We start from the raw sequence: 27,440 nt of genomic DNA on the forward strand, positions 1-27,440 counted from the left end.
AACCTTACACATGGGACTGGGTGCTTTAGGGGAGGATTGGAGCAATTGTTTCATGAATGTCCATTACGCCTTACTAGCAATCAATAATGGAGATAAACATTTTGCATAAGATGAGCTGAATGAGTCTATTATTCGATCCTTTATAATTAAGCCCCCAAATAAAAATAATAGCAATAATAATATTCAGCATTTTATATAGTACTTTAGAGCAGCTAGGTGGCTCAGGACTTGGAGTTGTCTTTCTGAGTTCAAATCTGGCTTCAGTCCCATTACTCTGTTTGCCTCAGTTTACTCAAATGTAAAATAAGCTGGAAAAGGAAATGGTAAACCACTTGAATACCTTTGCCAAGAAAACCCCAAATGAAGTGGGACTTTGCAAAGCACTTGACATAAGTTATCTCATTTGATCCTGGCAACAAATCTTTATGCTATTGTGCCTTATTTTACGGGTAAGAAAATGTCCAACTTGTCTTGGCTTGCTTGACTAGCAAATCTCTTAGGCAGGATCTCAACTCGGGTCTTGCTGACTCTACATATGCTTGCAGTAGACTCGCTCCACTCTGTCATCTAGCTGCAGAAATCATTCATTGACTCAGGTGCCTAAACACACCTACAGGCCTCGTCCACAGATTATTTGGGAAGATAGATGTGTGACTACTGGGTGAGCATATGGACCCTCATATTAACCAGTAAAAGGAAAATACAGCACACATACATGCAACATTTGCACTGACTTTCTACTTCCCCTCCCCATCACCATAAGACCTATTTCCCCTATTCTCCGTTGTTTTCAGGTGATTTGGGAAATACTTCAGAGTTTTAAGAGTTCCATTAATGAAGTCCCTTTATTAACGCAGACTTCACAGACCATCTTCATGGGTTTCTGTGCCTGGACAAACATTGGTTAGACTCCTCTTAGGGGTCCAGCATAAGGGTCTAAAACAACTCTTCCCTTATGGTGCTTATCTTCTATTGGGAGGGAGGTTGTGTATATAAATAAATGAAACACAAAACATATATACAGAGTACATTTTGGGGAGGGGAAGGCCATTTGCAACTGGAGAGAGGATCAGGATGAACTTGAGCTAAGCTTGGAGGAATGTATCTTGGCATCATTACAAAAATTTACTCATTTTTAGCCTAGGGCTCTCAGGTTCCCTGCTCTGTCAGATTAAGAAATTTATTTATATTAAATGAAAATTTAGAAATATCATTTAAATCACTTTAGACCCCAAGTTTCTCATCTTCAAACAAGCTGGAAAAGGAAATGGCAAACCATTCTACTGTCTCTACCAAGAAAACACCTAAAAGGGGTCATGTAGAATTGAACAGACTGATTGAAAAGGACCTTGATGTTGGGAAAGATTGAAGGCAAAAGGAAAGGGGAATGGCAGAGGATGAGATGGTAACTGATAGATATCAGAGATAGATGGTGCCATGGAAACAATAAATTTGATCTTGGACAGACTTCAAAAGATAATGGGTGATAGAAGGGTCTGGTGTATTATGGTCCAAGGGATCACAAAGAGTCAAACTCAAATTAACAACAAAAATGAATGGAGTGGAATGTTAATGCCAATAAGCAGAAAGAACAATATTTAAGGATAAATAGAATTATAATAATAATGTGCAATTAAATAATTACTTAAGATTTGCAAAGTGCTTTGTAAATGTTACCCCATTTTATCCTCACAACTTTTCTGGGAGATAAAAGCTATTATTGTCCTCATTTTACAGATGAGTAAACTGAGGACAAGTGGGAGTAAATGATTTGGACAGTGTAACATAATCAGTAAATATCAGAAGTTTCCAAATCATATAGCAAGGATTTTAAGCCTCAGAATAATCAGATGCAGAAGATTTGAGGAGGCTATTAATTACCCAGAGCTGATAACTGAAAGAAGGGTAGGTAATAAGGAGAGTAATCGACCATCTGGGAAATCTTGGGAACTACCACCTCCAATAACTACATATCAGAAGGAAAGCTTTAACCAACCAGAAAAGTCACATCCACACTAGTACAAGAACTATTTAGCCTAATTTAGATATTTACATACTTGTCATCTCAATTGATTATGGAATTTATTATTATTATTATTATTATTATTAAACTTAAAAATAAGAGTTTGAGTCATGAATATCTTTTTCAATCATTTAGCCAACCAGGATCTATTAAATGCCTACCCCGGAGTGGGCACTTCATAACCTTAAAGCATTATACATATCAAATATTATTACTCTTATTATCATTTAAAATACTGCCTATTTTTCCAAGTTGTAGTATGGATAGTTTCAATACTTCAATTTTGTTATATCTCATTCACTAGGGTGATATTGGTAACCCAGGAATTCCAGGGAAACCTGGACCTAAAGGATTCAGAGGAGCCACAGTAAGTAGACTAACTTCCCTGGAATAATGGTTCTTGCTTATTTTTAAATAAAATAATTCTAGCATTTAAGGAACAGTTTATACTGTTTCTGGTTCCTTAGGGTATCTAAACTGCCTGTCTAACCCTGGACAAGCCATTCAATTTCTCTAGGTTTCTTTATCCATTTGTATGAGTTGCTTTGGACTATATGATCTTTATGGTTTATTCTAGCTCCAAAATTCCATGAATCTATGCAATGTTGAAGTGGTAAATCTTTGATTTTGGGGGGGGTTCTATTTGGGTAATGCTAATTTCCTCAACCTTTTGCTAACTTATATTAAGACTATAGCATTGTTTGTAGTGGTGGCTGGAGAGCCTCTCTCTGAAAGTTTCATCACTCTGAAAGGGAGACTGAGTTAATCTAACTATGAAGACATCAAAACTCAGTCAGACTGTCCTCATCCTAAGGTGAAGTTTATCTGTGTCTAAGACTGATTTTAAGCCAGTACTCTCAGAAAACAATTGACCAACTAAAGAGAAATTAAGCTTGCATTGCTTCCCTGATTGGGATCCCATATCTCCCAACTCATTTTTAGGGCTCAGTTAGAACTCTGGGAAGGGGTTATGTGAAAGCAGAGGTGATTTCTTGAACCTCACTTCCAAAATCTTCCTTGATTAACTTTCAAATGAATCTAGAGACCAGAACAAAATTTGGTGGAAAAGTCAACAATCATATTCCTGTATCCTACCTTTCCTCCACATTCCTGCCTTTATTAAATTATACGTGTGTGTGTTTATGTGTGGTATATGTGTATATCTGCAAGCAATAGCATTCTTGATTTTTTGGTACCATATTCTGAACATTGTCTTCTTATGTGTGATCTCTCTGAGCAGAAGGGAAACTGCCATTCTTCCTCCACCATCTTTTTTTGAGACTTTTATGATGATTCCACTCTCCCTAACCCAAGGTCATTTTGGTGAGGCCAACCACTTATTCATTATCTGGAGGAATGTTCTTCCAATAAGAAAAGCACAGAGATAGAAGGTGCATTTTCATTTTTATTTATGAATTCAGTCATGGGCATCCTTCTCAGAAAAGGTTGGCAGCGGCCAGGTGTTTTCCACTCGACTGGATAAATTTCATTAGTGCCCAAGTCCATCATCCTGAGTTGTGTAAATGACTGACCTTTCCAATTCTCTTCTTCTGTTAGTAAGTGATGCATTTTCCACTTTTTTTCAGATTGGAGGTTTATTATTAGGTCTCTTTAATATGATAGACTATTTCTCTTCATTTTATCTACTTAAAAATATATGTGGTGAAGTCTGCAGCCCAAAACACATTGCAGTATGAGTAGTCAGGGAAATCTAGAAAAGGATGTCTGGTTTTGTGATTCATTTTTACGAATAGTTATTTGCTTTCTAAGTAAGCTAAAATTTTTATTTGCCCTGAATGAACTGTGACTTGTGTTTATGAGGTTTGATTGAAATTGAGTTTCAAGCATACTGATAACATTTTCATATACCATAAGTAAGCAATTTGACCTTATTAAGTGCCTTATAATTATTCTTTAATGTTTTTCTTATATGTGTGTGGATCTTTATATTTATATAAAGTCACATGGGTTGATGATATTTGTAACATGTTCTCAAATGTAGTTTGGCCTAGGTCCAAAGGGTGAAATTGGTTTTCCTGGTTCTCCTGGATCTGCAGGACCAAGGGTAAGTATTTCCATATCTGGTGAAAAATATTCTGGTGATTTTTTTTTACATTCAAAGTCCCTCACAAAGCTGTCTGGGTAAATTCCCAGAATGCTACAACACTAGATGCTATTGTTCTCTTCCCTATGAAAAAAAAAAAAACAAAAGAATGGTCCTTGAGGGCCACTGGGGAAATGTCCAATTACTTTTACTGTTTTAATCTTCATCGAAGAGAACTGGAAAGGGAATGAGGAAGAAAGTCCAAAAAAGCCTTCTCTGATTAATTTAAACTGAGCTTGAAGCATTTTTTGGATCTTTGCTCCCTTAACATTTGGATCTCCTGGCACCTGATGCTTTCTTTCTGATTCTCATCCATCCTTGATTTTCTTGCCTAAAACCAGCTCCATAATAAAAACAAAATGGGTGTTTAGATCAAACTTGCAACATTTTAAAAGTAACTCCCTTCTCTAATTTTACCTCGTGCTTTATGACATGCCCACCCTTTGAGTTTGAGTGCAAATCCAATTCTTGGTCTTTACAAATTGGAATATTTCAGCTTGCTTCTTGCATATTGTTCCTTTAAAACATTGCCTCATCTAAACAAACAGATTCCTTTCACTTCAGTCCATGTAGTGTGCAGTCTGGGGAGGGAATGTATTGAATGATCCAATATGTCAAAATGCACTTGGCTAGTGTTGGCAAAGCCTTGCTGAGCCAAGGCTTCAGGGGTTATCCCCTAATTCAGTTTGTGCCAGCTAATAACCATTCATTTAGCCTACACTGAGTATGGGAGGTTCAGTGTGGTACTAGCTGGGTTCTAAGCCTGGCTTTACCACTTCCTAACTGGTTGACACCGGGCATCTCTGAGCCTGGGCTTCCTCCTTGTCGGATTCAATGTCTCTAAGGTCCTTATAGTTCCAAATTGATGATCCTGGGGTCTCAGTTTGAGTTTCATCACCTGTAAAATGGGGAAGGGGGTACTGGGGCAGGATGACTAGATGACTTCTTATGTCCCTTCTATCTCTAAATCTTTCATCCTTAGGGCATGAATCATTCAAAAGATTGTGCATTGGATGCTCTGATGTGTCTAATTATTTCTGAAAATTAATATAGAACTTTAAAATGTGTACAAATTAATCTTGTGCACAATCCGATAGTTTCCTTCCTGCTTTTCTAGGGTCCTAAAGGCCTGAAAGGACAGCCTCTAAGTTCGGTATGTATCTCTCTCAGTCAGCATTTTGTCTCCAAATCATCTTTCCAGACATGAGTGGTACCCACACTAGCTCTGTACGCTCACTGGCTCCCTTTCTTGTCTTTCAGCAATGTGAGCTTATTCGTTTCCTGAGGGACCATAGTCGTGAGTATTCTAGTTTTACAAATGTGACCGAAGTATCATATGCCATATGGGCACCTGGAAGTCAGTAGGGCTCAAAATATAGCTGGCCTATTCATCGTATATGGAGATGGCACAGATGACAGGAGGAAGAGAGCTGATCATTAGGTGACATGACCACCATCCAAAAAAAGCATCACAACAGGCTATATAACAATGAGCCAAATCTAACCCTATAAAATTTAGCTGCGTGGTCAAGTGGATAGTGTGCTGCTAGGCTTGGTGTCTGGAAGATCTGAATTCAAATCCATCCTCAGACACTTGCTAGCTGGGTGACCTTGGACAAATCACTTAACCTCTAGTTGCCTCAGTTTCCTCAGCTATAAAATGGGGGTGATGATAGCACTACCTTCCAGCGTTGTTTGTGAGGATCCAATGAGATAATATTTGTGAAGTGATTCACACACACAGACCCTAGCATACGGTTGGTACTACATAAATGTTAACTGGTAGTAATGGTGGTGGTGGTAGTAGTGTCGTAATAGTGGCGATGGCAGTGATGGTGTTGATGGTGGGATGGATAAATGTTGAGTCTTGTACTTAAGCTATTGTTTATTTGTTTTTAAACAGGAGCTATTGTGTCATCACATATCATTTTTCTCTGTACTCAAAGTAAAACCAAACCAAAGTAATAGCTTAAGTACAATATTCAAACTAGCTTTTGGTGAAGGGAAATCCCAGTAGTTAAGACAAATCGAGTGAGGCTTCTACTCTATGCTATTCATACCATGCCTGAACATCATGTACCATATTTAACCAGGATCATTGAGGGACTAATATGAATCCAGAAAAGGGTGAGCAGGGTGTGAATGATACACAAACAAAACCAAAATCATGTCAAATTCAGATCTTTTGGAAGAACTGGAGATGATTAGCTTAGAAAAGAGAAGTCTTGAGATCCAGGATAGCAATTTTCCTACCTTAAAACATTTTGAAGAATACTCATTTAGAAAAGAGATTAGACTTATTCTTTGTGGCCCAGGAGGCAGAATAAGGATCAAAGGGCAGAAGTTACTAGAGAGCAGATTTTGGTTTTTATAAAATGAAGAATGGTTACCAGTAATCAAAACTTTTAAAAGTATCTTCACATCTCCACAAACCTGTTTGAAATACCATTCTAATTAGGAATTTTTGTCCTCATTTGATTTCCCTTTCCTTCTAACTTTTTTTGGAATCTTTCAACAAGTGACCAAGTGCTAGGCTGACTGAATCTCACTCCATAAAAAAAGACATGACTTTTTCAGAGCAGGATAGAGAGGCTTTTAAAATAAAATATCTACTGAGTCCTGCGGGTCCAGGAGAACCAGGAAAGGGGGAAGAAGGGGTGAAGGGGGAAAGGGGGAAAGGGGGAAGGAAGGAAGAATATAAGTGTGTAAAGTCACCAAAAATGACTTCTATAAAATGAGAACATAATTCTTAGTCTTTTTTTTTCTTAGTATTTTGATCCTTTTGGAAGTCTGGTCAAACCTATGGCTCCCTTCTTAGAGGAATTTTTTAAAATGCATAAAATAAAATGCATAGAATAACAAAGGAAACCATGTTGAAATATAGTTACCAAAAATTTTTTAAAAGTTCCTATGCCCTTACCCTGCCCTAAGTAATTCTGTAAAGGGGTTACAACTAAATTACCTCCTCCCTTCTGTAAAAGCCAGAGAAAGAATGGAAGGATTGTACATATATGTGACCACCAGAGAAGTTAAAAAAGAGCAGATATGTGTGTCTTTTTTTTTGTCCTTTTTTGCAGGGCAATGGGGTTAAATGACTTGACCAAGGTCACACTGCCCAATAATTATATAGTGTCTGAGGTCACATCTGAATTCAGGTCCTCCTGACTCCAGGGCCAGTGCTCTATCCCCTGCGCCACCTTGTTGCCCCAATCTGTTTGTCTTCTTAAATTTTTTTGCTGTCTACTTTTAGTCTGGTTAGATTGAAATGCTGATAGCCTATTCCGCAGCTCCCCATGGGGCTAAAGGCAAAAGTCATATCTTCTGTAGGGGTTGATGCCATATTTGGCAATGTTTGCTTTTCAAGGGACAAATTAGTTTGGATCAAGGAGCTCCTGGACTCCTGGAAAGTCATCTTCCCAATCCATCTCCAAGTCCAGTAGCCACAGCATTTCCTGAGACCTAATGATGTAGATGAGGGAAAGGGAATGTGGGGAGAAAGTGTGCATAAGGAAGTGCCAATCCCAAATGACTTGCCAAGGATAACAACATAAACTGGCACCTAGGAGAAATTTTTAGTACTAAGGTCATTTCAAGAATAAGAGAGTACTGGGGTGGCTAGGTGGTGTAGTGGATAAAGCACCGGCCCTGGAGTCAGGAGGACCTGGGTTCAAATCCGGTCTCAGACACTTAATAATGACCTAGCTGTGTGGCCTTGGGCAAGCCACCTAACCCCATTTGCCTTGCAAAAACCTAAAAAAAAAAGAATAAGAGAGTACCTAACAACTGCAAGGGCAGGATCAGGAACAGGCTCCACATAAGCATTAGTCCTTGGGTTGAGCTGGTTATTCAAACATTTTCAAGGTCACCTAACTGTAGCCCATGTCTCTCTATGCTGTTCACAAGAATAGTATGAGAAACATTGTCAAATGCTTTGCTGAAATCTAAGTTTTCCCATGGGTGTCCCATTCCCTGATCTGTCACAGGAGTAATCCTTTGCAAAGGCAAATGAGACTAACTTGATATAATCCATTCTTAATGATGATCTGCTGACCCCTTGCAACCAACCCTTCCTTCCCTTTCTAAATACTCTCATCACAGAACACATCAGCATACATCAACCAGCCTGGTCCTGAGCTATGATGGAAATCCATGGAGCACATGAGACATTAGCCCTGCCTTCTTGGAATTCACAGCATTCTAGAAAGACTAAGGCACACAAAAGAGATAGGAAATATAGAATATTACATGATAAATACCTTGAAGACATAAAAAAACAAGATCCTATGGAATGATCTGAAGGGAAAAGTCATTACTGATCATATGAATTAGGAAAGACTTCTTAAAGAAAGTAGCATTTTAAATGCATTTGAGAGGAAGGATAGCAATTCAACTTTTTTACTGATAAATTTAGACTAGAACAAATCAGATAAAACTGGGAGTGGAGATCAAGGAGAAATGGTGGTTTACATTCAAACATAATATGTTATTCAGATTCTTAGCAACTCATTTATGACAGAACCAGGCAAATGCTCACCTGATTGATATATAAGGATAATCTGTTCATAGAGAGGCAGCAAATTGAAAAGAATAGAGGAAGCAAGTCAGGATGTCCTGACTAAGAGTGATACAAGGCTATGCGATGTGATCAATAAACCTTGCCTCTAGGACACTCTATAACTATAAGATTCACACAAGTTACCATTATGAATCAGAGGAGAGAGTTTCCACACCAGAAGTTCCTCAAATGGAAGAAATCTCATGATTCAGTCAAAAAGGAAGGAAGGAAGGAAGGAAGGAAGGAAGGAAGGAAGGAAGGAAGGAAGGAAGGAAGGAAGGAAGGAAGGAAGGAAGGAAGGAAGGTGGCAAGGGGGAAAGGGGGAAGAAGTGGGGAAGGAGAAAAGGGGGGATGGAAGGAAGAATCTATATTTGTATTAAATTTTTTGAAGGAAAAGTCTTCCAGTTTTGTCTTTGTATGTCAGCACCTAGCCCAGTGGTTTATACATAGCAGGAACTTGATAAATATTTTTTATAGCTAGGTCCCAATTAGTTTGAAGAATGAATTCCATAAAGTGGTTGAAAGTATTTCAAATCTGCACCGAGGTTACAAGTATATAAGAATGACCATTGGTCCCAGGTTAATGGAAATATGCAGTGAAAATTCAAATAATGTGATCATTTAGTGGGCTGCATTATTCTCATTAATTGGGACCTAGCTGTAATTGAATGTGATACATGGAAAGAAGGCCTGTTGGATACTGCTGGATAGAATGCCTTTTTGTAAAATTTGAATGTTTCTCGGTTCCCAAAAGATTAATAAAATAGACTTGGAAAAATAGCTAGGTCAAATTTTTCTGTAAGCCTTTTTCACCGGTATCTCTTGTTTTATCTTAGACTTAGACACTTTTATCTTAGATACTTAAAGGGAAGCAAAGCTGTTTTGTGGAAATAACTCTGGGGAAGGCTCCTTATTTCTGCAGAATAGGACTAAACTCAACCACACAAAGGGAACTTGGTGGCCAAACATAAGATTATTTGGAATTCCCTGGTGCTCTTCAGGAGAATAGAAGCTGTCAGAGTGTTCTTCAGGGAAGACAATTAGATGACAGATTTTAGTTTTGCAGCCCAGCATTGGTCTCAGAAGGCCTACGTGGGTATTGTGGAATCAAATGAATTGAATTTTAGAAATCTTGTCACTAAAACAGAAGCTTATCACTAAAGCTTGTCACTAAAAACAGACTTTTGCTTAAAAGATGAATGGCCATTCTTCTTATTTCAGCACAAGATCCTGTGAAAACAACTGTATAACTTCCTTAAACAGTTACAAGGAAGGGGGAAAATCAATTTAAATTTCAATGAGTTAGCTAGGCTCATCATTGGTTTTCTTGCATCTAAAGAGTAGGATCATATAAAGTTCGAGGAAAATGTAAAAGTAAAATAATAAAATTTGGCTTTAATCATGTTTTAAATATTTTATTATAAAATATTAACTCTTTCTTTCTCATTTTTACAGCCTGTTGGGAAGGTGAGTTTTCATTATCATACCTTTTCCCATTCGAAAGCAATGCTAACTGCAACAGCATCTGCTATAATAATAGTAGTATGGACATAAAACCAAAAGCACACCTAGTCACTGGCATTAATCCATCAATATCAATTAATGGTCTATATGGTCAGAATCTTTTCGAATCTTGACTCTGTCTTCCATTGTGCCAGGCATCCCTCTAAGCAATGTTATCTGAAAATTTGATGACCATGTCATCTATTCCTTTATTCAAATCCTTGATAAAAGTGCACGACAGCATTGGGCCAAACCCAGATCACCAGGAGAGTCTCCTTCCAAATTGACACTGTCATTAATGACTACTGTGGGAGGCCAGGCATTTAGCCAGTTTCTGAATCTTTTTTAAATATATTATCACCCATCCATTCCTAATCCTCTTATGCATATAAATAACATGAGAGAGTCGGTCAAATGTTTTGCTCAAATTGAGACAAATTATACCTGCACCATCCCAGAATTTAATATGAACATAGACACAATCTGGTGAATTTGTCAGAAATAGAAATGAAGGTTAGTCTGATATGGCTTATTCTTGATGAATTTCCAGATGTTCACTCATTCTCCCTTTATTCAGCATTTTACATTTTTGCCAAGAATTGAAGGTGAGGTCACTGACATATAGCTTGTTAGCATCCTGTTTTTATGGGTCATCAGAATTGTAGCAGATCTCCTTCTACCCATCATCTTCATTGATCTTATCACAACAGTCACCACCAATTCTTCCAGTTTTTGTTCATCTGGATCTGACGACTTGAACTCATTCAGGATGGCTGGTTTCTCTCTTATGTTTTTCCTTCTTTGTCTTGGGTTTTAACAATCTACCAAAGAATCGAACAGACATTTTTTATTGATATTGTTGGAGGTACTAGAAATTAAAGCGTGGAACTGGAGACTTAGATAATATTCCCATTACCTGTAGGTTTGGTGATCACTGGTTTTTACACTCTCCACTTGAATCTATGTAATTTACATAAATATTGTGCTGTGATTTGGGGGGGGTGAGGAAGAGCTTGCAAATGCTCTAGAAAATTGAGGTAGCCTTTCTCAGATCATTCCTGGAATATTTTATTCAGTTCTGGGTACCATATTTTAAGAAGGATGATGATAAGCTGGAGAGCATCTGGACAAGAGCAAAGAAGATGATGAAGGGACTGGAAAGCTTGCTACATATCCTGGGATGGATCTGACTTGTCAGTTCCCTGGGAATTTCATTTAGATATTGGAACAAAATGAGATACTCAGAAGTCTCAGTTAACAAAGGGAGTTTTAGATAGCTGTCTTAGGATAAAGACATTCAGCAAGGACACTTTGAAGGCATCTCAAGTCTGTTCAGCTGAACAAAGGTCCCCTCTTTTCATTATCCATTCGGATCCACCAGTCAAACCTCCAAGAGGCACCTGGTGCACCTCAGGGTTACTTTGTCCTCAGAAAAGGAGGCTATATTTGTCCACAATCTAAGCCTTTATTTCCCTGAATCAACCAAGTCTCAAGTTGTGTTTCAAAACCTTTTAAGGAAAAGCTAGACTCACCTGCATGGCAGGTATAGGAGGAATGTGTTAGGATATTGCTCCTACCATATCATCATCTATTGAAGAAACCAAGGAGATTCAGCTTAGAAAAAGGAAAACCTTTTGCTTGGTGCAATTGATCTAGAATGTCTACATGTGTGGTCTTTCTTTCTTTGATTTGTAGGTAAATGCCCTGTCTACCCAACAGAATTGGTGTTTGCATTGGATGTGTCAAGACAGAGATTTGAAGCTGTGAAAAATATGACCATTTCCATTGTGAAGGACCTTAAAATCAGGGAAAACAATTGTCCTGTGGGAGCAAAGGTTGCTGTCCTTTCCTACAGTTCTGAAAACAGGTATCTGCTCCGCTGGTCAGACTATTCCAGCAAGAGACAACTTCTCCAGAAACTCTCCGGAATGACATTTGAACCACCTTCCTACTCCAGAGATCTTGGCAATGCTATGTTATTTGTGGCCAGGAATGTTTTCAAACGAACCTTACCAGGACCTAATGTCAGGAGGCTTACTGTATTTTTTAGTGACAGCCAATCTTCAGATATGTCATCGATTATTACCGCCACCATGGAGTTCAGCGGCCTCAATATCATCCCAGCTGTATTTACTTTTAATGAAATGTTTGCCCTTGAGGAGGCCTTCCAGGTAAGAACTTCTTCAGGCTATTATATTTATCTATTTATTTATTCATGGAAATGCAATTTCAAAGCAGTGTTCTCTTAGTGATGGATAACACGGGGAGATCATTAATTATTTTTGCAGTTATCAGTACCTTCAACACTCCTCTAAAGAAATTTCTTTGACTATCTCAGCACTTCATAGACCACTGGAGGCGAAAGGGACCTTAGAGGTAATCTAATCCAACCCCCTAATGTTGCAGATTTAGTGACCAAATTTCAGAGAAAAGAAGAGACGTCTCTAGTCATTCAGTTGGCAAATAGCAGAGCTGAGATTTGAAGCAATTTCTTCTGATTCCTAATCCAAGTGTTTGATCTGCTACCCACATCAGGCTATTTTCAACAAATTCTTTTAGCCTCTTGACTCTACCCATCCTTTGGATCTTGGCATGTGATATCTTTTGTTGTTTAGCTTTATACAAATGTTTCCTGTCTCCCAAACTAGATTATAAGATGCTTTAGGGCAAGGATCAGACTTATTCACCTTTGTAGGTACAATACCAACTCTAATGCCATGTACCCATGAGGTACTCAAGGAATGCTTATAGATGATCACCCAAAACAAAACTTCTTATTCTGGGAGTCATAAACTTTTTTGAAAATTTTGAATAGCTGTATTTAATCTCTCTCTCTCTCTCTCTCTCTCTCTCTCTCTCTCTCTCTCTCTCTCTCTCTCTCTCTCTCCATAAATATCTTTATCTATCTAGAGAGTTGGTTTCCTCTGAAGTTCTATATATTTTATTTGATACATTTACAGGGGAACCATGGGTTGCTAATGACACAAAAACGTGAAGAACCCTTGCACTAGTCAATCTCCATTTTATAGTGAAAAAATTGTGGCACAGAGAGACAAGGCACTCCCTTGGCTAGTTAGTGGCAGAGCTGAGATTTGAATTCAGGTTCTTTGAATCCTAGTCAGAGTTAAAGCAGTCTCCAGTCACAAAAAAAAAAAATTGCATTGAATTGTAGAGAGCTTGTTCTCTACCTCATTTATCCTGGACACATTTTTTAATACTTTTCCATTTTGCTCATTTATAAAATGGAGATAATAATATCTCTCCTACATCCCTCAGTGCAATAATCTGCTTGGAGATGTTTCAAGAATTATAATGAGTTGTTATAAATAGGGAAGGTGTTGAGTTTTTTTTTTTAACTAACCTATGAGGTGGGGAGGCTCCAGATGTATGGTTGTCTCAAAAAGAAAAAAAAGAAAAATGAAAGACTTTTTTTCTCTTCCATATAGTTTGATGAAACTGGCACATATCAGATCATTCCAGTTGTATCCCCTCAATTTTCCGAGCCAATACAAAGACTTCGTCAATGCACACTTTGCTATGGTAAGACCAATGGGGAAAAAATGTAACATCATGAAGGTTTTTTTTCTTTCTTTCTTTCTTTTTTTTTTTTTTTTTTTTAGGTTTTTGCAAGGCAGATGGGGTTAAGTGGTTTGCCCAAGGCCACACAGCTAGGTAATTATTAAGTGACTGAGACTGGATTTGAACCCAGGTACTGCTGACTCCAAGGCCTGTGCTTTATCCACTACGCCACCTAGCCACCCCCCATCATGAAGTTTTAAAGCCTTCAGATGAATTATGTAGCCTGACTTTAGAGAGTTATAGTTTGGTTTACAGATATATACTGGATAACATATTGGGCAAGAATTAGATCCTTAAAATTATAATTGGCACAGAATTTCAGAACATAAAATTTGCCCCCACAATTGCTATATGAAAGATGAACTTTAAAAAAATGGACAGGTGCCTTCTAATCAATGCATTTCCATAGGACCTGTGATGAAGCATGCCACCCACCTCCTAACAGAGGACTCTAGGCACAGATAGAGACATTTTTGAATATGACCAAATGTAGGAATCCTGCCCCCCAATTATTATAAAAAAATAATATTAACTTTTAAGAAATTTGATGTTTCCTCACCCATCCAAAAGCAGTTCAATTTAAGAAATATTTGTCCAACATAAAACTTGGACAGAAACTTACTGTAGGTGCTTACTGGGGACAGGCAATAGTAGGAACTCAAAGTTCATTAAAATGTGGTCTTCTCTTATCTCATCTGCTCCTTCCTGGAACTTTTAGTCTAGCAGAATGATAAGATTCTAACATGAATAATTGTTATACAAAATAATTATGCCAAGAATATGAGTTTTAATCAAATCTAATCATACCAACTTCCTCTTAAATTTCAATGAAGATGATTTAAGTAGCGTTTAAATAGCCCTACCATTCCCTTTTCTACCTGACTTTTGAGACTAACAATGCTTACTATGCAACTATTGGAGATCACCCAAACCAACCCTATCATTTTATAGAAAACAAAATCAAAACCCAGGATGGTCAAATGATTCAGTCAATATTCCAATCTTGGATTTGGGAGTCTTCTATCAAGTGTTTTTCCTACTGTTATAGTTAATTAACATTTGTTTGTACAAGATGAGCAAATTTAAAGAATCCATCCCAAATGCTCACAAGGACTATTTGTGCCTGACTTGTGGTAGAGCCTTCTGTTCAGTCAGTCAGATACACTGTACCTTGACCTTGTGTCATTTTGGTCATCTTTGAGAACAAAGAATAAGCACCTACCATGGCCCAGGCACTATACTAAGCATGAACCTGCTGTTTCTCCCATACTATCTTTAGTTATTATAGATAGATATCATACTTAAGTCTGAAAGCTGTGCTCATTTAATTCATAGTTTCAATGAATAGCTCTGTCAGTATTAAAGGGAAAATGGGAGGAGGAGCATTGTGGTGTATGAACAATGTAATATTCTATAATAGAAACATCCCTGGGTTCTCTACTTAAGCAAGTCAATTTTACTATAAACCTCAGTTTCCCCACCTGTATGGTAAGAATGATAACAACTCACATATTACTTATCTCCCAGGTAGCTGTGAGGCTACCGTGAATCTAAAATGCTCAACATACTTTAAGTATTGTTTAAATAAATGTCTGCTATTGAGAGAGATGTCCAAATTCAAGGTTTTATGTTGTGGGTGACTTTGCCAGTCTGACATTCAAAGACTTCAAAAACAGATGTTACCCCAGAATCCAGAATCTTTCTCGGGTTACCATTCCACTATGTAAGTGATGAGTAGTTTTGTTCATTTGCAGATAAATGCTTTCCCAGTGATTGTGCAGAAGAGAAAGTTAATCGAATAAGTTCATACATGGATGTCCTCTTCCTTCTGGATAGCTCCCGACATGTGACAGGAGATGAGTTTCAGCAATTGAAATCTTTCCTGAGCTCAACAATCGACAGCTTTGACATTTCTGCCAAACCTTTGCAATCCAGTGAAGGTGATCGGTTGGCTTTGCTAAGTTATTCACCAGGGGATTTCTCCAGGACAAGACTAAGTACCCCAGTGAAGGAAGAATTTATCTTTACTACCTATAACAGCAAAACCTTAATGAAGAAGTATATCCAGGAATCCCTTAAACAACTTCATGGAGAAGCCTTTGTTGGCCATGCCCTACAATGGACAACAGAGAGGATCTTTTCCAATATAGAACAGGCGAGGAAAAATAAGGTCATCTTTGTCATAACTGCTGGAGAAAATAGTGAAGAAAAGGATGTCTTAAGGAAAATGGCCCTGAGGGCCAAATGCCAGGGCTTTGTCTTATTTGTGATTTCTTTGGGATCCACACGAGAAGATGAAGTAGAGGACTTAGCCAGCCTCCCACTGGATCATCACTTGATTCAACTTGGCAGAATTCACAAACCCAATCTGGACTATGCCGTACAATTCATTAAGCCTTTTATCTACTCAGTCAGACGTAAGTCCCCAAATTCCATTTCTTTGCTTTTAAAAAAGAGAGTTATGTTTATTAGCAGTCATAATGCCACTGTGCATGGTAGAGTGAATATCTCTATCATTGGGGTTAGCAATACTTGAGATGAAGTAGTGACTCCTACACAAAGCACTTTTGTGACCTTAAATACCATTGGCACCCCAGAGAATGCTACAGTTTGTGAAGTAGTGGTTGATCTGCATGGTTAGAAGCTTGCTCCCTGAGAATACCATACATCAATGAAAAGTCCTGGCCACAAAATACCAATGGAGGGAGGAGAGGACAGGAGGGTTATCAAATCAAGTTAAGTCAATAAATATTTGTGAAGCACCTACCCATATATGCTGGTCACTTTGCTAAGCATGAGGATACAAAGAAAAGCAAAAACAGTCCCTGCTCTCAAGGAGTTTACAGTCTAGTGGGCAAGACAACATGCAAAACATTATGTAAAAAAATGAGATATACAGGATATATTAGAGATAATCTCAGAAAGAAAGGGAAAGGCTTCTTGCAGAAAGTAGGGTTTTAATTGAGCCTTTCAGGAAACCAAAGATAGAAATGAGGAAGGAGAGAGCTGCAGGCATGGGAGACAATCACTGAAAATGTCAGAAGTCGAGATGGAATCTCTTAAAGGAAAACCAGCAAGAAGGCCAATGCCATTGGATTGCAAAGTACATAGAGGGAAATAAGATATAAGAAGACTTAAAAGGGGCAGCTAGGTGCCGCAGTAGATAGAGCACCAGACCTGGAGTCAGGAGTACCTGAGTTCAAATCTGGCCTCAGACACTTAATAATTACCTAGCTGTGTGGCCTTGGGCAAGTCATTTAACCCTATTGCCTTGCAAAAATAAAAACTAAAAAAAATGATAGAAAAAAAGACTTAAAAGAGAGGAAAAGGAAAGTTTTGAAGGGCATTAAAAGACAGAGCATTTTATAGTCTATCCTGGAGAGAAGGAATGGAGTTTGTGGGATACTCAAAGATCTAAAATGTGCCCTAGTGTATATATCTATATCTATCTTTGAAGATATAGATATCTATATACATAGATATTTATATATAGTTCATCTATATTTAGTCCACTGACTATATATTTCATGCTAATGGGGTATGGGTTGGTAAGTTACTCTTTTAACAATATTTTAGCTACAAAAATCAGGATGACCAGTAACTCCTAATCTCTTTCATGCTCCAGATACTAATCTGGAGTAAGGATTTGGATTGTATTTTCTGTGAATGATGCCTTTCCAACCCCACTAGATACCTGGAAGAAAGAGGCCATGAGATAATTTGGGGTCCTTCTCATGAAGCACACACTGCCCTGGTTTATAAAAAAAAAAGTTTTGACCTGAATAGTCCCAAACAATCCTTCAGATCAAACTGAGTTAGAATTATTCTTAAAGGCTTCCCATGGTCCTCTAGTCCAGACCCACAGTCCAAAACTCTTCTTCCAAAGCAACCCTAACATTCAAGGATGCAGTCGCTGTTGCTTTCCACTATATAGCGCAGCAGCTGTGTTTCATTGTATAACAAGCATCCCAGTGCCTCTCATCTGACCCTAAATAACAAAAGAAATCCCAATAGTAACTAGATTCTCTCTTGGAGATATTAGTTGCAGCATCATGGAGATATTCTGAATAGATCTCAGTGGAAGACTTAATATTTTAAAGGCAGATTACCTTTTTATTGTAGGAGCTCTTTTAACTAATTACAGAGGGTGTCAGCTCTAGCAAAAGAGCAATTTCCAACATGCAGCCATATCTTGGCTTGCCATCTCTTGGAATGATATTCAAGGAACCATGTTTCATATTAATTAGACTATGAAGCTGAAACTCTTACCATGGCCCATTTTCCAATGTAATAAAAACGTGTTAATTAGCATAGATAAAAGACCCTAAATAAACATTTGTTCCACATACTTTTATAAGTGATGTTCAAATACCTTATCTCAGATGCCCTTATTCTTCAAAGAATATAGCTGCAGAGAATATAATTCAGCCTCATAAAATCCCTTTCAAGTTTAAAGACCTAATTGAAGCATTTTTTCCCACTCTTTTAATAGGAGGATTCAATAAATATCCCCCTACAGCATTGGAGACACAATGTAGACTCATCTTATCAGAACCATCATTTTCTCTAAACAGGAATGAGAAGTGAGTTGGGAAACTTTGATTTTGGGGAGAGGTTATCAATTATGGATGACCATGTATATAAAGTGTTGTTGATTAACAGACTAGAAAGAGTAACAAAGGGACTTAAATAAAACATCTTCTCCAAGTGAAGCTAGAGTTCATTTTTGAAGCAAAATCTACATTCTCATTGTGTCTTTAGTCTTAGAATTTGAATTTTGAGGTTTATTATTTTGTATGCCAATCCATTCTTTCTACTTCCAGATGTAATGAGGAAGGGTCATTCTACTTTTCAAAGCTTGTGGATTCTTGGCAGAGTAGGAAAAGGGATGATAAAATTGATATTTTGATATATGCCACAAGATCAGGATGCACCTTCATCAGGATTGGGTAGATCATGAGAGTTCATGATGGCTCCATGTCTATTACAGAATCTCAGGGGTCCTCAGGCTTGAAGTCCCCAAGACCCTGCCCTCTCAGCTTTTTCTGTGTCAGAGGAAGAATCAAATATCATGTGCTTCATCAGGGAACTGTCTAGTAGTCAACAGCTTCTGAAGGAAACTAGAATATTGGTGCTGAGACATTTGTGCAGTTTTGTTCCAGAAAAATCTCTTAGTACTCTGAGTCCTATCTGCTATATGTGGTCATCATATCAAAGTCAATCAGAAAACCAGGACAATTCAGTAAACACGAGGTTTTACTCAAAATTCTTTGGCACTCACATTTTAAAGTTCTATTTTTGTTGCTGTTGAGTCATTTCAGTCATATCTAAGTCTTCGTGAACCTGCTCTGGAATTTTCTTGGCAAAGATACTGGGGTAGTTTGCCTTTTCCTTCTCCAGCTCATTTTATAGCTGAGAAACTGAGGCAAATAAGGTTAAGTGACTTACCCAGGGACATTCAGTTAGTAAATGTCCAAGGCCAGTGCTCTATCCACTATGCCACCCAGTTGCCCAGAATTCTATTAGAACCTTTTTTTTAATCCCCTAACAAAATACTTCATTGGCCATAGGTAGATAGGCAGAAGGCACTGAACCGGTGATTTCACTGATAAGCAGAATTTCTAGAGGAATAATTCCCTACTCCCAATACTGATTGCACCTCTCTACAACTGAAAGTTTAAGAATTGTTCAGAAAACTGAGAGTTTATTGGTCTTATAGCCAACGTATGTCATGTCAAAGGTTGAAGCCAAGTCTTCCTGGTTTTGAGCCTAGACCACTATCCACTATACCATGGTACTTGTCTGGGAGTATATGTGTGTGAATGTATGTACTTAGGAAACAACAAATACAAAGAATGTATGTTTCATCTCTTTTTTTTAAAGACTGGGTCTCACCCTCTCTTCTGATTGGAAATGCAAGAACTGCTCATGAACCTGGTCCCACTACTGCCAGGCATGACATCTGGCTTTGACCTGCTCCATTTCTGACCTTTAAATAACTGGGTTTTCTCTCTTTTCCTCCCTGGAGCCTCACTCTATTGATTCCAAAGTTAACGTGTACTCCCAATCATCATAGCTCACTAAGTTCAAGAAGTCTGCCAAGCTCATCCTTCATGGTAGCTTGGACAACAAATGTTTGCCATCATGCCTGATGATATTTGTGATTTTTAAAAAATAAACTTCAAATAGATTAAAAACAAATGAGGCATTTTTGGTAGCAGAAATAGCACCGAATTTGGAGTCCAGATTTAAGTTTAGTTCCCAACATTACCATTTATTGGCTCTTGGTCACCAAGTTCCTCATCTATAAAATGGAAAAATAGGACTAACATGACTGTAAGATACCTCTCCTCTTTAAAAACTTGTGATCCATCCGGCCTCAGACACTTGATAATTACCTAGTTAAGGGGCGGCTAGGTGGCACAGTGGATAGAGCACCAGCCCTGGAGCCAGAAGTACCTGAGTTCAAATCCAACTTCAGTCACTTAATAATTACCTAGCTGTATGGCCTTGGGCAATCCACTTAACCCTGTTTGCCTTGCAAAAAAAAAAAAACAATAATGACCTAAGTTGTGTGACCTTGGGTAAGTCACTTAACCCCACTGCCTTGCAAAAACAAAAACAAAACAAAACAAAATCTTGTGATCCTATGAAAAATCTATTTCCATGACTTCTCACACGGGCACCACCATGAGGATGAACCGTCACTGACCTCATGATTGAGATTCTTCACTGTGAAATCATTCGGTTCTTTGGGCCCAGAGCCTCAGATATCTTGCAGTTCAGACTGGTACACAAGGGAACATCATCCCAGCTGTCCAGGCAAAGATCCTGGCAACCTCCTAAACTACACTGTTTCATTATTCTGAAATCTCAACACCTTTCAGTTTTACATCCTCAAAGAATGAAGTCTGCATAAGTAGAATGGACCAGCCTAAGAAAATACTCTGTCTAGGTGTTCCTTCCTTAATCTTTTTTCCTAGAGGGAATCCCAGGATGGGTGAGAAACTAGTATAGTTCTCAGATATATTGCTCATAGCCTCTGCTTGCCAACCACTATTAGAGTTAAGTTGTGCAGGGTTAATTAATAGGGTTACTCTCACCATGTGGGTGAAGAATTTAACATTAATTTGCAAAAAATTTAGCCAAAATGCATTTCTCTCGAAATAAATTGATAACTGTGGACCATCATGTTATTTTCCTCTCATGAATGTCACCTACACTTCCCTAAAATCTTTCCTATCTTCTTGCTCTAGTTTAATTACTGACATTTATGAAATCTCCTCTGGTGAAAATAGTTTGTTAAATGAAGAGGCAAAGAAGCCAGAACATTCCTCAGCTTCACTGGAAGACATTCCAAGTGACAAGGTGGTCTACCTTTCCAACCAAATGTTAAAGCCAGAACAACTAATAGCGAAATACCCTACAACAATGGGGACAGAAGAAATAACATCTCTTACTTCAGGTAAGAAAGTGAAATGCTCATATTAAAGTGTCAAAAGTTTTTAATATTTCAGACCCAGATTTCCAGTAATAAGAAACCAGCGGTTTTTGGTTGACAGTAGAATAGATCCATTTTCTGAAAACAAACTTAAAACTCCAATTTCCTCGCTTGCCAAATGATGAGATTGGACTGGACTATGTGATTTCTCTAAGTTTCGTTCTAATTCTGACATTCTAGAGTTCTAAGTTTGGGGTTACAGCACACACTGTGTCCTTCAGTGTTTCTACATTCTTGGAGTTTCTTGACCACCTGAATCATTTAACATGAGAGGTCCTGGGGAGGCTAGGTGGCACAGTGGATAGAGCACCGGCCCTGGAGTCAGGAGTACCTGGGTTCAAATCCAACCTTAGACACTTAATAATGACCTAGCTGTGTGGCCTTGGGCAAGCCACTTAACCCCATTTGCCTTGCAAAAATCCTAAACAAAACAAAACAAAACAAAAACCATGAGAGATCCTAATAAAATGACCACTAGCATTTGCTCTGAGTCCCTCTCTTAGCTAATCCCCCACCCTAGTAATAACAACAGAAACAATATTAATTTATATCAGAAATAACAAGATGGAGTGACTGAATGTGGTGGCAAAGGAGAATATAGAACAAAGTGGAAAAGAGGAGGGGTCAAGGAGGCCTCTCAAAGTTAGTCAACTACTCCTGAATTTGGGTAAAACCTAAAAGAAATGAAAGAGTTCCTTCTCATGGATCCCCTGAGCCATAAAATATAACCAAAGAGATCTTTTCCCAACTCTTTGTGTCATCACCCATGATCTCCTCTCAATATGGTCAGCGACTGTGTTTGATTATTAAAGATCAGACAATCAATTAAAGTAAGGACAACATTTTTTTCCTATCAGAATAAAATATTTTCATCTTTATGTCACAAAAATTCAAACCCTTCACAGAAAATTTTATTTTGAAGGATGATCTTTCAGAAAATCCACAAAATTCATCCAAAATACTAGTTTGGCCACATTACAAGCATTTTTAGTGTAATTTCATAGATATAATCAAAAACATAAGGAACATATAAAGATACAGGATAAGCTCAAAGTCATCCCGAGTGGATGTCATGAAAAAATTTAGTGTCTGAGGCTTCATTTTTTAAGTTTCTAAGGAAAACTGAAATTTCATGCTTAATTTTTCAAAATTTGGTTTAATTAAATTATAGTTCTGATAATTTAAAATAATATCCTTAATAATTAAGTAATTAATAAATGTTCACTTTAGAAAATAAAATTTCTTGGATATATGACCTAATGAGGAAGGTGCTATGCAGGAATAAGGAAAGACATGGATTTTCTTCCATATTCATACCTGTATTTTCTTTTGCTGTTCTTCCTTGCACCCCACCAACTTACAGATCATCACTCACATTCCCATTGGCAGCTTTTGTGTTTTTCTGTGCCTTATTTTTCAATGACCCTTTAAACTTGAAACCTTAGTAGTTATATAGGTTAATGGATAAAATATGGGTCTTATATTGGTGTTGTCTTGGAAATCACTTGCTCAGGTGCACCTGGAAGGTATTCCCTCACTGGAAAGTTAATGCCTTTAAACTCTAAGACATCAAAAACTTACCTTTGTGGATGTAAAAATTCAGAATGAAAAAACTGTGTCAATCATCCCTAAGACAAGTTCTCTCTCTAATAATAATGGAATCAATCAGCATATAGATGTGTTTGGTGCTATGGCAACTAAGATTTCAGGTTATCACATTTTTCATTCTAATGTTCCCTGCCAGGAAGACTTGCCTCTTTTGCTTTTAAATCAAATTTTGTCAGTGATGGATGGGTTTTTGTGTCCTCTATTGTAGCATTTCTTGTAGCTAGAATTCATCAATAACGATAGTAATATCTAACATATACTCACTCATATACAGAAATCTATACATACATACATATATATGCACAAGTATATAAAATTAATAATAATAATGAAAATGATTAATAATAATAATAATGTTTGTCCTTCATATCTGAAGAAGACCACAACATCAGGGAAATGATGTCATGACAAGCACATGAATCGGATTTGAGTGAGTCGGTACTGTGCTAAGTCACCACTTTCTCCTCCAGAGTCATTTGGATAATTCATTCACTTTCTCCTCCAGGGTCATTTGGATAATTCACTCACTTTCTCCTCTAGGGTCATTTGTATTATTAGTAAAAAAAGCATTCTCCATTTGGTTTTTCAGATGACATGGAATCACAATGATTATCTTAGTCAGAATCAGGTCCAGTGGGACTGAAGAAAGAATTCTGAATGGTTCTAGTAAGAAACATGTAATTGCTGAGTTATCCCCTTCTCTGAGTTTCCCTTCCAATCTGGTGAAAGGAGAAAGACTTTGGTGGGAAATCATGGCAGGTGATTCTAGAATGGGCATGGAAAGAGGCTCAATCCTGAGGGAAACTTCCTTTTTTTTTTTTACCATTTAAAAGCAAATCAACCAAAACCAGTTTCTCACTGGACTTGTATTCTCAGACTATAGTGCTATAGGTTTTGTTTTTTCTGTTGAGCAGAGCTAGTTATCAAGAATTATTGGTGTTATATTTCTATATAACATAGTGTTCTTCTGGAGAAGAATCAGCTGGGAGAGCGGGTTTGAGAAATCCCAGATGTGTTGCTGCCCAAATAATAGATTTTTGGTCCCTAGACTCATAACAACTGGATTGTTGCTGCAATTCCTGAGGCAGTCATTGTGAACAATGACTAATGAACTCATTCTTCAATGGAAAAAGAATTAAAAGAAGGCATTAACTCTCCTTAAATGTTCCTGCAATTTTTGAAGGAGACCCTTTTCATAGATGAATATCCATTAACCTTCTTCCAGTCTAAACCTCTTTTTATCTGTTGGGATCTCTGCTATTCCTCCAGGTCATCCTTATCTCCATCTCCTCCCCAATGCCATTGCATATGGTATTGACTCCCTGACTTGTGTCCACCTCTTTGGTACAGAAAGAAATAATCATTTGGTTAAATTAGCAGGACTCTGAGACGACTTTGTCCTATATGAATTCAATTGAATTTTTCATTGAATTTTTATCCAGGAGCTCTGACATGCCTTCATACACTCATTCAACAAATATTGGGTTTCTACTATGTGCACAGTGTCTGCTGTCTCTTACCTTAGATACCTTAGTGTCCAAACAAGAAAAAAATGTCCTATAAGAAATTTCAGTCTTTTTGTGAGGTAAAGTGCTCTTATTAACTCTCTTTTGCAGTTGGGCAACTGATGATGATAAATGTTAAGAGACTTACCCAGGTTCACTAATAAGTATCTAAAGTGGGATTTGAACCCAGGTTTTTCCTGACTCAAAGTCAAATGTTGTATCCATTGTGTCAACTAGCATCTATTGGTAGAATTTACTTCTGTTTAAAAATGTATAGTAAAATCCAGGTGATTTACCTGTAATGTGGAGATTCATTTCACCTTTGTGGGAACATTTAAGATCTCATGGACTTTTTAATAGACTGTGCATGGGATCCAAATTTTCAATTTCATCTAATTAAAAAGGGAAGAATTATAATTATAATTATTAGAATTAAATATTATATTAGAATTATATATAATTCTATTATATATAATTAGAATTATAATACAAAATGACTGTATACTTCACTTCAAACACCAAATGCCCAATGAACTTATTCATTTATCCCACAAATATTTGTGGTGCTAGATTGATTTTTTATGACAAATTTTACTAGGGAATTTAATATAAGCCATTGTCTTTTACATGACCAAGTTAGATTTGAACTAGGAATCATTTTCTGTGCTTTAAAAATGTCGGCCTCATTTCTGTATGAGAAATATGAGAGGAGCTCAGTACTCTGCAAACAGTAGGAGCTTAATAAGCTTGAGTGTAGTCTATTGATGCATACCTTTCACCTCAGGGTCAAAGAATTTTGGAGCAGAATGGAACCTTAAAGGTCATTTTGTCCAACTGATTTGTGAGATGAAGGCACCAAAGCTGAGAGAAGTTACAGGACTCAAGCAAGGATATACAACTAGTTAATGACAGAACCTCAGTATGTTTCAATTTAGTCCTCCTTGCCCTGTAACACATTATTTCTTATATAGAATATATATATATATAATACATATATATAAGATAATAGATAAGAATAGAAATTTTATTCTTGATTTTAAAAGTATTTGAATATCTGTTATACACATTTGCACCCACATATAAGCTCTCTGAAAAAAATGTATATTCAACACACTTATAAGTTTAATCCATATTATTATTATCTTTTCATCACTTTCTTAAGTCAAGACAGTCAACAGAACAATAAATCCAGCCCCAATTTGTGACATTTGCCAATTTCCTAGGTGTGAATATTCACACTGAAAACTTTATTGGCTTTTCCATCCAGGGTCTGGATGACCTGGCTATCCACTGCTGAGTCTGAATGATTTTTTTAATAGAATAAGAATGGTATCTACTAATTTAAAAAAAAAGTCATAAATAAAATGAGACAATGACAGAATTGTGGGCAAGTTGAGCTTTTAATGACAACAGTTGATACACTCTTAAAAATGATTAGAAGATAATTAGTTTGATTTTTGTGGTTGAGGGAGGGGTGTGTGTGTGTGTATGGCTAAAAGAAGTCCCCAGATAGTTCATTTTAAAGTCATTCCCAAAGTTATTAATCTTACCTCTGCATGGGAGTCATTTTTCCATTTCCATTTCCATTTTCATTTCATGTCCCATTGTCTAATATTGTCTTGCATTTGACTATGTAGACTATTTAAAACAATGCTTTCTGCTAAAATATTCCATGTGTCTTGTGCTGCAATAACTATTAAAGCAATTTCTTGGCTCTCTGGGTTGTGTTTTGTTTCATGAAATAACTTCCTTAATAAAATGAATGGAGCTTGGCATGTGACCATGCTGCCAAATCCAAGACGGTTCCATGCCATCTAACAAAAAACACAAACTTTTATTAAATGTCTACTCTGTGACAGTGCTATACTGAATGTAAGTAGGCACCAGGAATACCCAGATAAAATGACTGGCAGTCCCTGCCTTCAAGGAGTTTATAATCTCAGAGTGGTAGGCTATCTCAGAGTGGTGAGCTGACTCATGTACACAAATCAAAAGAAGATCTTAAGTTCAGAACTAGACTCATTTTGCATATGAGGAAACTGAGGCCAGTTGGCCTGATTTGCCCAATGTCACACAGGCTGTGAGTGGCAAAGCTAGATTTTAAATCCTAGCCCTGATTACAAATCAAGTGTTCTTTCCACTAACAATCTATTCCCCAGTGGCTCACTCATAATCCCCTCATAGCTTGCTAAACCCAAAGGCTTTTCCTCCCCTGTATGTGTTGCTACTATTTCTTATTAGAATGTAAGCTATTTGATGACAGGGATCTTTTCTTTTGTATTTGTATCTCCAGTGTTTAGGGCATGATTTGACTCATCCATCAAACTGACAACAAAACAATGGAATTGTTATCAAAGGAAAGTTCCAAGCAGTATGAGGAATTTCAAAAAGGAGAGATCACTTGCCCCCAAGAGAGTAGATGCTTCTGGAAGGCAGATACACAGACTACTCATGATTATTACATTGTAGGATAGAGTCAAGGCAAATTAATCATCTGTGTTCCCTCAGATTTAAAGAACCCTTGGTGGGCAGTCTTTCCTGGAGTATCATTCACTCAGTGGTATCCTCAGTAAGAAGTGAACAGCCAGGATAGTATGAAGGCCACTAGCAGAGCAACGCAATGGAAGTCTTTGACACTTGTCTTTCCTGAGGCGGAGGGGTTTTATATCCCTCAGAAGGTTTAGATGGAAAAGTACCAGCAATATCTTTGTGACCAATCAAGAAGCTTAATTACTATCTTAATTATCTCCTAAATTAGCCTTGCCTATAGAGGGAGATATAAGGATTACAGAAGTTGAAGAGCTTGCTGTGGTCATGCGACAATGACACTGGAGATGGTGCCACATTGTTCATGGAAATAGTTCTAACTTCTTTCCTCCGATGAAGAGGAAGAAGGCTTTTAGGAGGAGGTAGCCGATGTGTTAGACCCTAGAAGAAGAATCATAACAGGTGTAGATGGAGGATGAAAGACATTTGATTTCTAACATAGATGTCAGCACAAACAAAGGCGCGAAAATGGGGGAAGAAAGGATAAATAAATTAGACCAATTTGGCTAAGACAC

General features: G+C 37.5%; 1 protein-coding gene across 1 annotated transcript in view; it reads left to right on the forward strand.

The window, feature by feature from the left end:
* The window catches only part of COL6A5 (collagen type VI alpha 5 chain), a 93,287-nt gene that overhangs the window by 45,734 nt on the left and 20,113 nt on the right, over positions 1–27,440 (forward strand). Inside the window, 9 exon segments of the mRNA XM_074195784.1 lie at positions 2,328–2,390; positions 4,026–4,088; positions 5,245–5,280; positions 5,388–5,424; positions 11,881–12,356; positions 13,632–13,725; positions 15,519–16,181; positions 18,257–18,347; positions 21,021–21,229. Coding sequence (XP_074051885.1) covers positions 2,328–2,390; positions 4,026–4,088; positions 5,245–5,280; positions 5,388–5,424; positions 11,881–12,356; positions 13,632–13,725; positions 15,519–16,181; positions 18,257–18,347; positions 21,021–21,229 — 1,732 coding nt within the window.

Source organism: Macrotis lagotis, chromosome 7, assembly GCF_037893015.1.
Source record: "Macrotis lagotis isolate mMagLag1 chromosome 7, bilby.v1.9.chrom.fasta, whole genome shotgun sequence".
Lineage (NCBI taxonomy): Eukaryota > Metazoa > Chordata > Mammalia > Peramelemorphia > Peramelidae > Macrotis > Macrotis lagotis.